Raw genomic sequence first — 15,883 nt, forward strand, 5'->3', positions numbered from 1 at the left:
AGACCCATTTTAAATCTGAAATCCCTAAATCAACACCTATGGGTGGATCATTTCTGAATGGAGTCTCTCTGCTCAGTGCTTGGCAGCATAGAGCCTGAGGAATTTTTAGCATCCGTGGACATCCAGGATATAGCTACATATAACAATATGCAAGGCACATCAGTCTCTTCTTCGCTTCGCGATAGGAGAGACTCATTTACAATTCCAGGCCCTACCCTTTGGTCTGGCCACAGCGCCAAGGGTATTCACAAAGGTGATGGCAGCAATGGCTGCGTCACTGAGACTCAGGGGGATTGTGATCATCCGATACTTAGACAACCTGCTATTCAAAGCAGAGTCGGAGTACAAGTTGGTGGAAAACCTGTCCATAGCAACACAGTTTTTGCAGGACATGGGATGGGTTATAAACATGTCCAAATCCCATTTAATTCCATCTCAGAGATTACTTTTTCTGGGGGTAATACTGGACACCCATTTACACAGGGTTTTCCTACCAGAATCCAAAGCAAAGGACATCCGTCAGTTAGTCCTACTGTTACTGCAGGCTCACAGGCCTACAGTTTGGCAGGGAGTGAAACTCCTGGGCAAGATGGTAGCAACTTCCGAGATGCTTCAATTTGGCAGGTTTCATTCCAGAATTTTTCAATGGAACATTCTATCCTGCTGGTCGGGAAATGCAAAGACCATGAAACAGGAAAGTTTGCTTCTCTCTCAGGAGACAAAGGAGTCCTTACTTTGGTGGACGGACATAGAGACGTTGCAGCTGGGGCGGTTGCTTTGCTCTTGGGACTGGGTGGTCATAACGACCAACGCCAGTCTCAGGGGTGGGGGGGGGGGCAGTTTCCCTTCACCATCGGTGGCAGGGTCTCTGGTCCAAGCAGGAATCCAGACTTCCAATAAATATATTTGAGCTTCGTGCAGTTTGGAAGACTCTTCAGCACTGGCAGTCTGAGTGTACCCTTCCATAATATCGGCTCGTGAACGTCCCAAGGTGGAGCCTTGTCACCGGACTGGATGAAAGAGAAAAGGAGATTTTTGTAAGAACTTACCGTTCTAACCCCTTTCTCTGAGTCCAGTCCGGTGACACAGCGATCCCTCCCCTACGCTCAGTAAGTCATGCCATGCATGTGTGTGATGTTATGGTAAGATGATTGTGCATATAAGATGTCGGGCATTGTACTGAGTTGTGCTTTTTAAGATGAACTGAAGCATGATGGGATGCAGAAGGGGAGGAGCCTGCAGCCAGAGGAAAAGTTTCAGCTATAGGTGCCTTGGCTCCTGCGGACCCTCCTACATCCCAAGGTGGAGCTGTGTCACCGGACTGGACTCAGAGAAAGGGGTTTGAATGGTAAGTTCTTACAAAAATCCCCTTTTAGTTATCAAAAATAATTATTGAAGAACTTAACAAATGATTTTACTGTAATTTGATTAAGTAGCTTTTGCCTTATCCCCGTTCAGTAAATTCTTCTATATGTTGTCCCTTTCTGGGTTATCTGTGCCTGTAGTTATTACCTGATATGGAAGTTTTACCCCACCCAGGTGGAGATATATCAAGCTTTGGAGAGAGGGAATGTGGAAATGTTGTCCAAATCCAACAATCCGCTTCTGTCAATTCTACTAAAGTCTATGAAATGTAATATTATGTATCCCTGAAATGTATTAAAGGGGACCGCAGCTGCAGCCCCCCCTGCAGCGACGCCGGCCGCATCCCCCATAGGTTTCTATGGGGGATGCGAAGCTGCCCGATGTATCAACATCGGGCAGCCCGGCATCGCACCGCTGGGCTATCGCCATTCTAATGTGGCGATAGCCTGCTCGGGCAGTGCGGTCAGAAAGGTCGGCGGGGTTCAGCGCATAACCGTGCATGCGCTGACTCTCCGGCTTCCGGGTTAGGGCTTCGCAGGGAAGGGCTCCCATCGGAGCCCTGTCCCTGCGCCCCCAGAATGATAAATTCCTGCGGTATCAGATGATACCGCAATGCGATGCCCGGCATTGTCATCACGCCGGGATCGCTATAGAATGATAAATGCGCCCCTAATGGTGGAAGCAGGAATAAAGAAGCAGGTGGGAGAATTGGCTCATGGAGGTCAGGGAGACTGGTGCTGGCTTACAGAAATAAGTGGGGTGACTTGGAGAACAGGGGTCACATGAGAGCGGTGATTAGGGGGGAGGGGTTCCCTGTAATCTAATGGTGCCATATAAATAATGGTACTTGTGGAGTATCACGGCTCCCATCGCATGCCATATGTAGTGGCATGTGATGAGATGCGATTTTTACCGGTTTTTAGCTATTTTTAGCAAAAATTACATGCGATCGCATCGCATGCAATCAAATCGCATGCGATGCTATCGCATGCGTTTTTGCACTGAAATGCATCCAAATGCATTGAAATGTGCAGCAAACATGTTAAATGCCCCCAAATGTCATTTTTCAGAGTGTACCACCCCCACTATCAACGCCAACCCGAAGCGTGGCGAGCGGCGGCGGTACGCGTCCTACGACCTTTTCATACCCCCACTATCCACGTCGGCGTGGAGTTGAGAATAGAAAGTGTGGCGAGCGCAGCGAGCCACCGAGCCCGAAGCGTGGCGAGCGGACACCTGTGAAGCCACGCTTCGGGCTTGGTGGCTCGCTGCGCTCGCCACACTTTCTATTCTCAACTCCACGCCAACGTGCATAGTGGGGGTATGAAAAGGTCGTAGGAGGCGTACCGCCGCCCCTCGCGGGCTCGCTGCGCTCGCCACGCTTCGGGTTGGCGTTGATAGTGGGGGTGGTACACTGAAAAATGACATTTGGGGGCATTTAACATGTTTGCTGCACATTTCAATGCATTTGGATGCATTTCAGTGCAAAATCGCATGCGATGCACATCGTGGGAGCCGTGATACTCCACAAGTACCTAAATAATATGTAACATAAGTACAGATTGGTGTCTTTATTTATGGAGGTCACTTGCACCAAGGGTTAAAGAAAGCAGGGACAGGTGTAATCTGGGGGTGGGTGTGATGTGTACTCTGCAATGTGGGAGCCTCCACACTGCTGCTGTGCTGTACAGTTACCTCAGGGTTTCCTACCTGACCCTCTCCATGAGGGAGAAAATGCTCTGTTCCTGGACTTCCCTGGTAATGTAGGATTGCCATCACCTGTGGGGAGCTAGGTCATTGATAAGAAAGGTGTTTCACCACAGGTGCTGGTAATCATACATTACCAGGGAAGACCAGGAACAGAGCATTTTCTACCTCATGGAGAGGGCCAGGTAGGCAACCCTGAGGTAACTGTAGTGCCCAATGGAAACCGACACAAACACAGGGATAACATACAAACTTGTCATCGATAGACCAAGGAATTAAAGTCATGACCTTACTGCTAATACTAAGCACTATTGCTGCCCATACGTGCATTTTGGACTAGATCTCAAAAGCATACCCCCAACATGACCCTCTCCAGGAGGGACACAATGCTCTGTTTCTGGACTTCCATCTAAATGTATGATTACCATCACCTGCGTGATTGTCGTATTGTCAACCGCACTTAGGTCGACAGGTGTCTAGGTCGACATGGTTATTTTTACTGGGATTTTTTTGAGCCGACATGTGCCGACAGGCCGTATTTCATGCCCTACCATCCACTAGGGCGTGGTTGGAGAATAAAATAGTGTAACCGAAGCATCACTAGCATAGCGAGCGGCTGCGGTTGACTTCCAACTGTGTCCATGTCGACTGTCGACAATTGGGTCAAAAAACAGAAAGAAAAAAAAACATGTCGACCTAGACACCTGTTGACCTAAGTGCTGTCGACAATACGATCCACACCCACCTGGTAATGGCAATCAAACATTCCGAGGGAAGCCCAGGGGCAGAGCATTGTGCCCCTCCTGGCATGGATCATGTTGGGAGCTATGATCAAAGTACCTGCTGCACATGCTATTTGCAATATGATCTACATGGGAGCCACATGGCAAGATAAATTAGCACCGTGTGTGGGAACCTTATGTCACCGTGCTGCCCCGTATCTCTGAATATACACATACAGCATTACTGCCTCAGCACTGAGGCCATGGGTATACAAACTCCTCACCATGGCAATAACTGTGTGGAGTTTGTATATTCTCCCTGTGCTTGTGTGGAGTTTCCTCCCACAATCCAAAAATTAGGTACTTGTTTCCTAGCATGGTGCCCATCGGGTCCCATCGCATACCTTAACTTAAGATATGCGATGGGACCCGACGGACCCGATTTCGGGCTTTTTTTTAAGTTTCCCGACAAATGTAAAATCGGGTCCATCGCATGCCATTATAATGGCATGCGATGCGACTGACGCGACCGACCCGATTTTACATTGTAAGCATTGTATGTAATGTTACATTCCTATGTAAAATCGGATCCATTGTATGCCATTATAATGGCATGCGATGCGACCAATGCGATGGACCCGATTTTACATAGGAACCAATCTTAAATGGCCCCCCATACCCATTTTTGATTGTATACCCACCCTGATGGGTAATTTCTATGTCAAATGCACCCCCATTGTTAACGCCTCCCCACGATGAACGCCGAAGCGTGGCGAGTGCAGCGGTACGCGTCCTCCGACCTTTTCATACCCCCATTATCCACCTCGGCGTGGAGTTGATTTTATATAGTGTGGCGAGTGCAGCGAATTACCGAGCCCGAAGCGTGGCGAGCGGACGCGTAATACGTCTGAAGTTATGTGCGTCCCCTCGCAGGGCTCGCTGCGCTCGCCACGATTCGGGCTCGGTGGCTCACTGCGCTCACCACACTATATAAAATCAACTCCAAGCCGACGTGGATAGTGGGGGTATGAAAAGGTCGGAGGACGCGTTTCGCCACCCCTATGCGGGCTCGCTGTGCTCACCACACTTCGGGTTCACGTTGATCGTGGCGTGGCGTTAACAAGGGGGGGGGGGGGGGTGCAATACAATGTAAAATGGGGTCTGGGGGGCATTTAACATTGGGGCCAATGTAAAATCGGGTCTCAGAGACCATTTAACATTGGTTCCAATGTAAAAAATCGGCTCGGTCGGGTCAATCGCATTGCATGCAATTTGGTTGCATGCGATGCGATTGACCTGATTTTTGCAACCCGATTGCATACAATTAAAACCGGTGGCGCCGTGCTAGGAAACAAGTACCAAAAATTATCTTGTTAAGTTAATTGGCTACCAATAACAAACGATTCCTGGTCAGAAACGCTGGGCGTTCCCATGGGCACGACCCCTCACCAGTGAACCCCGCCTGCACTGCTAGGTGCGAACAGGACAGCCAACTGGCAGTTTGCCTTGCCCGCTCGCACCAAGCATCTGCACATGCGCAGATGCTCAACATTGCTCCGCGCACAGACCAGAATAAGGGCCACTATGTAGACAAAGTGATTGGACATTGACAGTAAATAGATGAATGTATTTTGCAGGTCCTCCAGGTGCAGCCACCACTGCAGACTCCCTTCTTTGCACACGGCCTACAAGTTCCTGGACAACAGCCGGTGGTAGGTTTTGCCGTTTTGTCTTGTAGTACAGCGACTAAGGCCGGGATGTATCAATATTCGTGGGTGTTACCTGTTTTTTTTGTGCCTGTATCACATCCGTTTTGCGGGACTTTCCTCTTTATGTATTCTTTTTTTCTGGGCTGCGTATACTGTGCCCTCCTCCGATATTTTTACGTATTTTTTTTTTTTTGTGTGTCTGTTCTCCCTCGACACCCGACAGTAGTCGTGCACTCCTCCCTCCCTCCAGCCTTCAGGAGATTGCTCAGACCCCTGTCTGTCACCCGGCGCCGATCCCACACTCCCTACCTCTCGCAGCATGCCGCCTCACTACCCGCTCAGGCTCCCGGCAGCAGAGGTCTTGTATCCTGACCTCCTGCCCCTGGTCAGACACCCACACGTCGAAGTAGCTGTCCCTTGGCTCAGGCACCCGGGGGATATGTTTCCCCCCACACACACCCAACTTACACCCAGGTCCCGCCTCCTCTCCAGACCAACACCGCCAGTCAAAGTTGGCGAAACAACAAAGGGCATCACAACTTTTTATACATTTCACAGGACGTCAGGTTACATTCAGACCAATGTAAGTATACTTCGCTGCTGAACCACTGCGAGACTTTAAAAATGCGGACATTAAAAACATAAAGCATTATTGATACATCAGGAAGAAGGACAAAAGCCTCGAAAACAGGATGTCAGTGCAGCGGTAAGCGTTGATTCATCCCGGCCTAACTGTAACATTGAAGAAGGTCGAGTCGGCCTAGAACGCACCTGTCTTTTTAATTCAAACTCATGGGTCGATCTTAATAGGTCTGAAGGGTGCAAGGCAACGGCACCCGATTCAGCCCGATCTCACACCCTTCGCTGGGCCGAATTCGCTTACAATTGCTCATACCCCTATGGAGGTGCGAGCGCTTTTAAGCAAATTCAGCCGCTGTATAGTGCACTTGGTGCCGTTAGAGTCCAGCGTCACCATGGAAACATGAAAGGTGACATTGTCATAGAACTACCACAATGTAGGGAGCACAGAGTTATAGCGAACATCTCTATACTACTTAGAGGTAATGTGACCAGGGACATTTTTGGGTCAGAAAGCCCCGGAATGCCATTCCTGAAACTCCTTTTTTTTTTTTTCTCCAAAATTACATCATCAGGAACGGCGTTCTGGAACCTCTGCGGCCTACCCTGCTGTCTGTCTCCTCCTGCACCAGGTGAAGTGACATGGCTGCCGCTTCCCTTTTGAGGGGATGGTAGGAGAGCGCATTGCGTGTCTCTGCTTCCCCTCACTGTGTCCTTGTGACTGGGCCGTCAGCCAATCAAAGCTTGCGGGCTGGCTCCTGATTGGCTCATGGGCAGGCAGCCAATCAGAGCTCACGGGCCAGCAGCCAAGCAGGAGCCGGCCCACAAACTTTGATTTGCCGACAGCCCAGTCACAGGGACACAGTGAGGGGAAGGACAGATGCGCTCCCCTCAGAAGGGCAGTGGCGGAGGAAACAGACAGCAGGGGGTCACCGGACTCTCCACTCCCCGACAGCAACAGCATTGAGTTGCACTGCTGCTGGGAAATTCTTACACCGTACCGCTGAGTGTTTTTTTTTAGACTTGCACTACTGGCTGTGGGGCATTGTTCATTTGGCACTGCTGGTGGCATGTGTATATATGTTATTACTGGTGGCATAATGTCTATATATGGCACTGCTGGGGGCATTGTGTATATATGGCACTGCTAAGGGAATTATGTGTTAAAAAAAAATAAAAAAAAGTTTATGCCCTGTCCATTTGGTAGCTCCACCCACAGCACCGCCCACTTCTGCACCGCCCACAGTTCCTGAAACTATTTTCCTACAAAAATAGCACTGAATGTGACCATGCAGTAGAACTAGTGGACCTATGCCCCACAGCATAACCCCACCACTGTAGGGACTGTACACTCTTCTGGTAATCGTTAAACACCTCCTCCTGATCTGCAAAGTGATTTGTCACTCCATAACACTCGCTGCCATTGGTCCACTCTCCAGTGTTTGCGTTCTTTACACCGTCTGCATTCTTCTTTGTGAATGGAGGTTTATAAGCAGCTGCTCACCCATAATATCCAAGTACATGGCCTCCCTACAAAGTGTTCTTGTTGAAACCAACACATTAATGGCCATTTGGAACTTGTATGCATGTGGTAACCCCTGGTTAGCACTCTCTGGTCCATGGGTTGCGGTTGGCTGAGGTCTTCCAGGGCGAAGTGCATTCCGGCAATGACCGCTCCTCTTACTCGTATTAATCACAAAAGTCCCAGTGGATTAAGGGACCTTTATAACATCCACAATACTTCTCACACACACATGCCTCCGATCAACCATCCTACATCGATCCACTTTCAAACTCATTTAGCTCATTCCGGAAATCCATTCCGTTAGCAGTTAATCTAATCGGAGCCCCGCTACTTGTTTTATAACTTTACGAAAATGTGAAGATATCTTTCATTTTCACAATATTCTAAATACAGTAGGTCCATATAATCCACATGTTTAATAGACCAAACCATTTTTAGTTATTAAAAATAATTATTGAAGAATCGTAACAAATGATTTTACTGTTTTTTTTTTATTTAAGTAGCTTTTGCCTAATCCCCGTTCAGTAGATTCTTCTATATGTTGTCCCTTTATGGGTTAGCTGTGCCTGTAGGTATTACCTGATATGGAAGGTTAGCACCACCCAGTTGGAGATATATTTAGCCTTGGAGAGAGGTAATGTGGAAATGTTGTCCAAATCCACCAATCCGCTTCTGTCAATTCTAGCACAGTCTATGAAATGCCTGAAGCCGATTGGTTATTTTGGGAAACTTCTCCACTTTATCTCTCTACAATGCTTGGTACATCTCCCTTCCTCTGTTGAGGATATGGGGAGAATTCAATCTTGCACTTTATGGTGGCAGGATCTTGCTCAAAGGTGTTCACTACCCCATAGGGTAGAGAGCACTTTTGGATGAACATTAGGGCTAAATGGGATGGCAATTGGCTTTCCCCTATGAGACCTCTAATTTCTGAGTGTCTGAGACTCACTTTCATTTCTCTCTTCTGCTACCAGCGATGGCGTCTGCTGATCTGAGACGGGAGCTGGACTGTTCCATCTGCCTGAACATTTATACAGATCCTGTCACCCTGAGATGTGGACACAACTTCTGCCGGGCCTGTATTGATCGTGTGCTGGATACACAGGAAGGGACTACAGTTTTTACCTGTCCAGAATGCAGAGCAGAGTATCTGGATCGTCCTGCACTAGAGATAAACAGAAAGCTCTGCAATATAGCAGAACGTGTACGCTCTATTCCAGAAGAGGGAACTGGGATGTTCTGCACTTATTGTGTCCACTCTCAAGTACCTGTTCTTAAAGTCTGTCTGAAGTGTGAAGCTTCTCTCTGTGATATACATTGGAGGACACACAACAAGTCAGCAGAACATGTCTTGGTTGATCCCACCACTTCCTTGGAGAAGAGAACATGTTCCCTCCATAAAGAGATCTTGAAGTATTTCTGCACTGAGGACAATGTCTGTATCTGTGTGTCCTGCAGTTTGGCCGGAGAGCATCGGGGGCACGTGGTGGAGATGCTGGGTGAGGCCTCTGAGAAGAAGAAGGAGAAACTGAGAAATGTTCTGCAGAAACTGACCAGAAATAGAGACGAGACTGAGAAAAGTATCCAGAGTCTGCAGAAACGCAAGTGTGAAGCTCAGAAAAATGCAGCTGGTTCAACAGAGACAATCACTGCCCTGTTTAGAAACATCAGGAGACAGCTGGAGGACCTAGAGAAGAGAGTGCTGAATGAGATCTCTAGGCAGGAAGAGAGTGTTTCACTCTCAGTCTCCAATCTGATTCAGCAGCTGGAAATGAAGAAGGATGAGATTGCCAGGAAGATGTGTCAGATTGAGGAGCTGGGTAACATGTCTGATCCAATGACTGTCTTACAGGAACCAGACACAGGTGACTTGTATGATACAGAGGAGCCATGTTCCATGACTGATCCAATGACTATTGACCAAAAACAGGATAGTGAAGAGACCGAGGAGGAGATGGCGGTGGAGGGAGGCACAGAGGAGAACAATGAGAAGGAGGGAATTGAGAAAGGGAGTACAGGAGAGATTGAGCATGACCATCAAGTGGGAGATCTGGATGTGGGTCTCCTCTCAGTGAAATTACAAACATTATCTGATCTAATAACAGGAATAAATGTATGTTTCTATGTGCAGACACCAGAAGACCTATCACTGGATGTAAACACAGCTGGAAAGAATATAATTATATCAGGTGACATGAAAACTGCAGCCAGGTCTTCAGTAAAACAGAAAAAGCCAGAGACACCAGAGAGATTCCAGGATGAGCCTCAGGTGTTGGGCACCAGGGGATTCTCCTCAGGGCGACATTACTGGGATGTGGATGTCAGTAAGTCAGAGAGCTGGTGTGTGGGGATGTGTTATCCCAGTATAGACAGGAGAGGGGATCAGGCAATAATTGGACGTAATAACAAGTCTTGGTGCTTGGATAGAGAGACTGATGAGTATTCAGTGATACATGATGGGAAGGAGATCCCGTTACCTGGCAGTATTCCCTATGCTAGAGTGAGGGTGTATGTGGATTATGAGGCAGGACAGCTGTCCTTTTATTCTGTGAGCGACATGATCAGACACTTACACACCTACACTGCCACCTTCACTGAGCCCCTTCATGCTATATTAGGTGTATGGGAAAGGGATTCTGTACAGAAATATGTGAGGAGACTGGAGCTGGTGGGAGGGACATCTGATTGGTCGCATTACATAGTATGATGCAGTGGATACAGATGTTTTTTTTTTTTAATTTCAACTTTATTTTATTTTTTACTTTTAACATACATCATAAAATAGATAGGATGCAGGAGTATGTACCTTTTAAAAAATTAGTCTGTGATCAGCAGTAAGATACATTTTATTCACTACCATATAATAAGTCTTAACAAACCTCCCTTTCATTATCGCAAGCTGCGCTACACCATTATTCGTCCTCTGTATTTATTTTAACTTCTCTATACTACACGCCGTTGTGCTTTGCTTTTATTTACATATATTAGTGTTTTAGTGTCTTGTATTGTGTCTATTTCTTTCTCTCCTGTGTTGCAGTTATTGAATAATAAACAAGTTTAAATTATAATATGTATGTGCTTCTTTAAACATTTGCCTTCTTATATCTTCCTCGTGTATTAATTTAGCAGTGAGTTATTTAGTGTGCCTTTATTTCCCTCCTTTTGGTCGGCAACCGTGGAGCGCACCATGCGATTCACACTTTTTTAGATCGGCATTCCTCTACCCTCCATTATCATCCATTACGGCAGTTCCTATCGAATTCCAGCTTCGAGGGAGTTCCAAACTAAGAACAATTATCTATAAGGCTCCTCCTCAAAAGGTGAGAAAAACCCTAAAGTTGTGGAGGATTGCGCTATAAAAAAAATTACTTCAATCTCCTGCGACCCTTTATGTTGCCCTCCTTTCACCCTATTTGTGTGGTGGGTTATACATAATAAATGGATCCCTCTTACACCTTCCAGTTGCTCCATATCTTATGATATGTTGCTACGGACCCTCTTGCCAGGTAAGTGAATTTTTCGTGGGACATGGTCGCGTCCATCAGGGCTTTCCAGACCTCTATCTCGGGGCTTTCTTTAGCGAGCCATTTCCTGGCTATACATATCTTTGCCAGAGTCAAAGCAATTATGGTAAACTGTCTAAGATATCTGTCCATGAATCCTCTCTCGATTATTGCCAGCAGACAAGCTACTGGTGTACAACTTTCCTTAGGGATCCCCCTATCCTCCAATTCTTTAATTACTAATTCCCAGAATTCTGCTATTTTAGGGCATTCCCGTATTAAATGCATGAATGTTCCTGGGCTAGTTGTACATTTTGGACATTTCGCATCTTCCCTACCTCCTATCCTATATAGCAGTTCGGCTGTCATATATGTTCTGTGAACTATGTACAGCTGAGACTGTTGCCTGCTGATTTGATTAGTTGCTAGACATACATTTTCCAGGGCCTCCTGCCATTGTTCAGCCGAGATGGGTCCAATGTCCATCTCCCATGCAGTCTTTAATTCTAATAGGTTATCCTTTTGGATTTCCTGGCTCAAGGACTTGTATAGATAGGATACTTCATGTTTATTTGAACATTTCGTTAACAATTTTTTGGTTAATGATAATTCTATCCTGGGCCCGTCCTGAACGAATTGAGCATTGCAGGCATGTCTCAGCTGTATATACTAAACAAATATTTATTTGGGAGGGATAACTCAAGTTTTAATGACTGAAAGGATCTGAATTCCAGGTTGAGGTACAATTGGCCAACAGATTTTATTCCCTTCTCATTCCAGGTCTTCCTAAGCTGTAACTTATTCAGTTCTGTAAGGGCTCTTGCCTTGTTAATAGGTGTATCGGGGTCTATTCCCTGAGTTCCCAGTATGCCTAGATACTTAAATTCCTGGACCCTTCTCAAAGGTGCCACAGCCGTGCTCGACAGTGGACGCTGGCTATGTAAAGGCAAGATACATGACTTTGCCCAATTTATTCTGAGGCCCGAATATCCCCCGAATCTCTCTACCATCCCTACCACCACCGGTATTGCCTCCACCTGGTTTTGTACAAAAAGGAGGATGTCATCGGCATATAAGGCGACCCGGTCCTCCTTCTCGCCAATTGTAAGCCCTCGAATGTCTGGGCTTTCTCTCATCAGGCATGCCAGGGGCTCTACGGCAATGGCAAAGAGACCAGGGGACAGCGGGCATCCCTGCCGTGTGCCTCTGCCTATTTTGAATTGGGGGGAAATGTAGTTATTTACGGAGACTCTGGCAACTGGGGATTGATATAATAATTTTATCCAATTAATAAAGACTGGGCCGACCCCTATCCATTCCAGGGTTTCCCACAGGTAGCTCCACTCTATTGTATCAAAAGCTTTGGCCGCATCCAGTGAGATTACGGCCGCATCCTGCATCTCATCTCGATGGGCCTGTAGATGTAAAAACATCCGCCTTAAATTAGTGGTTGTGGATCTACCCGGCATGAACCCCGCTTGATCGCTGTATATAACCTCGCCCAGTACTTGATTCAATCTTTTTGATAGCACCTTCGACAGAGTTTTGACATCATTAGTGAGTAGGGAGATAGGTCTGTAAGATTCGACCTCCCCAGGGTCTTTTTCCTTCTTCAAAATTACCGTTATCAGTGCCTCTGACATGGATGCTGGCAATTTCTTGTGAGTATAGATATCATTAAATAAAGTCAAAAACCTTGGAGAGAAAAAATTGCTATATTTTTTATATATTTCCTGAGGTATCCAATCCATCCCGGGGGCTTTGCCTGCCGGGATGGATGCGATTGCCTCTTGTATCTCTTCCAAGTTAATCGGGGCTTCCAGTAATTCCCTTGAGTTTAATTATAGAGTTGGTCGTTTTATACTGGCCAAATAATTCCGTATTTCTATTAATGTATGTTTTTGACGGGACTGGTATAATTGATAATAGAACTGTCGAAATTCTTCGACTACCTCTGGGGTCTGGTGTACACAATTCCCCTCCCTTGTCTTGATTTCTGTTACTACATTAGTAGTTCTATCATGTCTTGCAATGCCCGCCAGAAAACTTCCTGGTCTATCGCCCTCTAAGTACCTCACATGTCCAGCATATAGCTCTCGGTACTTTTCTTTCTCTGTCAGGCATTGCAACCATGCTTCCTGGGCCTCCCTCCATTTCTGCCTATTTTCCTCATTGGAGTTCTGGAGATATTCTATTTCCAGATCTTGACTTTTTACCTATAGTTCTCTCTCCTTGGCTCTAAATGAGGCCTTAAGTCCGGCTATTTCCCTTATTAGGGTGCCCCTGACGTTTGCTTTGAAGGTGTCCCAGATTACTTCTGTCGGGGCCGATCCTATATTTTTTTTTCAAAAAACTCCACCCAATCTCTAATCCCCCCAAACTGAGTCTGGGTCAGCCAGAAGGTGTTTAATTTCCAGAATGAGTAACCCCTTTTGTCTCCTATATCTATTTTAAGCAGATATTCCCCTGGTCAGATATTCAACTTCTTGTATATTGGGGATCAACTCTTCTGAAACAAGGGCTAGATCAATCCTCGAGAAGGTGCTATAGGAGCTGGAGAAACAGGAGAATTGTTGTCTATCTGGGAATTTTTCCCTCCAGACATCTCTCAGCCCCATCTCCTTGATCATGTCAGTAAACCCTGTTTTACGTGCTGAACTGATTATGCCTCCCCCACTTTTCCTGTCAATCATCGGATCCAGGATATTATTAAAATCATTATGACAGGGATCCCAGGGTGGAGTGCAGAGAATTCTGCAGCTGCCTTCAAGACGTCATAGCAGAACGGCGGTGGCACATATACTGCCATTATTACTAGGGTCGAGGATCCTAACCGGCATTTAAGGAAAACATATCTCCCCCGCTGATCAGATACAATATTTTCAGCCGTGAAGGGAACTCCTTTTCGAACCAGTATAGAGACCCCTCTGGAGTATTTTATTTATAACTATGGGGCACATTTATTAAACTATATTTGCAGCTAAATCCCCAAAAACACACGTTTTAGGGAATTAGCTGCAAATATTCAGTATCCCACTAATGTATCAAAGGGGGATCCTTCCTGCATCGCCGCCGCCGGCCGCCTCCCCAATAGGTCTGTACATCGGGCAGCCTGGCTTTGCATCCCTGGGCTATCACCATTCAGACATGGCAATAGCCCATTGTAGCCTATGGGCTACACACATAGAAACATAGAATTTGACGGCAGATAAGAACCATTTGGCCCATCTAGTCTGCCCCTTTTTTTACCCTTCAGGTAAACTCAACCCTTTTTAATCCTTATTTCTTTGTAATGATATTCATATGCCTATCCCAAGCATGTTTAAATTGTTCTACTGTCTTAGCCTCTACCACCTCTGATGGGAGGCTATTCCACTTATCCACTACCCTTTCTGTGAAGTAATTCTTTCTAACATTTCCCCTGAACCTACCTCCCTCCAGTTTCAGTGCATGTCCTCGTGTTTTATTACTTGTTTTCCTTTGAAGAAAATTTCCCACCTGTACTATGTTAAAACCCTACACCACACTACTCAGTGCGGATGGCGGGGGGTCAGCGCTGACCGTGCATGCGCACGCCTCGAGACTTTGCAGGGACGGACTCTTTTCGGTGCCCTGTCCCTGCGCCCTCAGGTATGATACATACCTCCGATGGGATCACATTTTACAATGCGATCCTGGGCAGTAACATTCTACCCAGATTGCATTGTAAATTAGATTCATTATAAATGGGCCCCTATATAATCAAGGTCTTACCAAGATTAGTGGGGAAGGGCCCAGGATCAAGGGAGGTGCCTACTGCCCCTGGGGGTCCTTAAATGTATCAGTCTACACAGGTGATAAAAAAGAGAAAAGGCAAATGTGTAACATAGTTGTCTTCCCTCCTGCATTCTGCAGGAGACTCCCTGAAATAGCAGCAATCTCCCTCTCTCCCTCATTAGTCTAGCAATCTCCCTCATGTCACCTAGCCCACATTACACTCTTACATCATAGATACCTCCCCTCCTGCATTCTGCAGGAGACTCCCTGAAATAGCAGCAATCTCCCTCTCTCCCTTATTAGCCTAGCAATCTCCCTCATGTCACCTAGCCCTCTTTACACCGTTACATTTTTTGGGGGAAAAAGGAATGAGAGACAGATACATTTACATTGAATCATCAGCACCATTTTCCAGCACTATAGCAAGTATAGTAGCTCTTACTAAATGCTTTGGGGCTCACCTACATTTGTATATAAGTCATTTTAAAAGATTCCTCCCAGATGTAGCAGAACACACCCACGCTTCTAGGTGCCACGTTCACAATCTCACCATTTCTGGAACTAGACGTGCTCTTTGGGCGAAGCGTGACATGCCCCCTCAATGGGGCACTGTGCAAAATTATACTACCAACTATAATCTCCCTGAAACTAGTTTTCAAAAGTAGGCAAGTATGGTGTGTAACCATATCTGCATCTACCCCTGTGGTGCATTATGTCTCTGCAGACCCTCTACCGCACTCTCATAAGCAGGTATTCAATGCTGTTTGCGAGTGGTGACAGCGAGCAGGGCTTCCTGCTCGCTGTCAACACTCACCCTGACAGCATTCAACACAGCCTCCGCATCCGCCAATTCCCCCTCGCTCCGTTTTTTGAGCGAGGGAGAATTGGCGGATGCGGCTCCAGAAGCAGCGAGACTCGCGGCTAAAAACTGCGAGTTTTCTGCAGTGGCCGCGGGTCTCGCTGTTTTGGGGAATTCTCACCGTCCTGTGACGGCGAGGATTTCCCCAGTACGTTGAA

At 46.7% G+C, this 15,883-nt stretch overlaps 1 protein-coding gene and 1 pseudogene across 2 annotated transcripts in view; both read left to right on the top strand.

Moving 5' to 3' along the window:
* The first annotated feature begins 5,434 nt into the window (after window positions 1-5,434).
* Window positions 5,435-15,883, top strand: part of LOC146027158 (E3 ubiquitin-protein ligase TRIM39-like) — a 48,963-nt pseudogene continuing 38,514 nt past the window's right edge. The window contains exon 1 of the transcript XR_014454704.1: window positions 5,435-5,506. The product of XR_014454704.1 is annotated as an E3 ubiquitin-protein ligase TRIM39-like (transcript). The remainder of the gene's footprint in view (window positions 5,507-15,883) is intronic.
* LOC146027303 (E3 ubiquitin-protein ligase TRIM39-like) lies at window positions 8,323-10,314 on the top strand. Its single transcript, XM_083158235.1, has one exon. It carries the CDS (start codon window positions 8,584-8,586, stop codon window positions 10,312-10,314), a length of 1,731 nt encoding a protein of 576 aa, XP_083014361.1. The 5' UTR covers window positions 8,323-8,583.

This window comes from Crinia signifera, chromosome 8 (genome assembly GCF_055691185.1).
Source record: "Crinia signifera chromosome 8, ASM5569118v1, whole genome shotgun sequence".
In the NCBI taxonomy this organism is placed as follows: domain Eukaryota; kingdom Metazoa; phylum Chordata; class Amphibia; order Anura; family Myobatrachidae; genus Crinia; species Crinia signifera.

Excerpts from the sequence above, each read along its gene's own strand:
- LOC146027303 (XM_083158235.1), top strand. The coding sequence starts at position 8,584 with ATGGCGTCTGCTGATCTGAGACGGGAGCTGGACTGTTCCATCTGCCTG.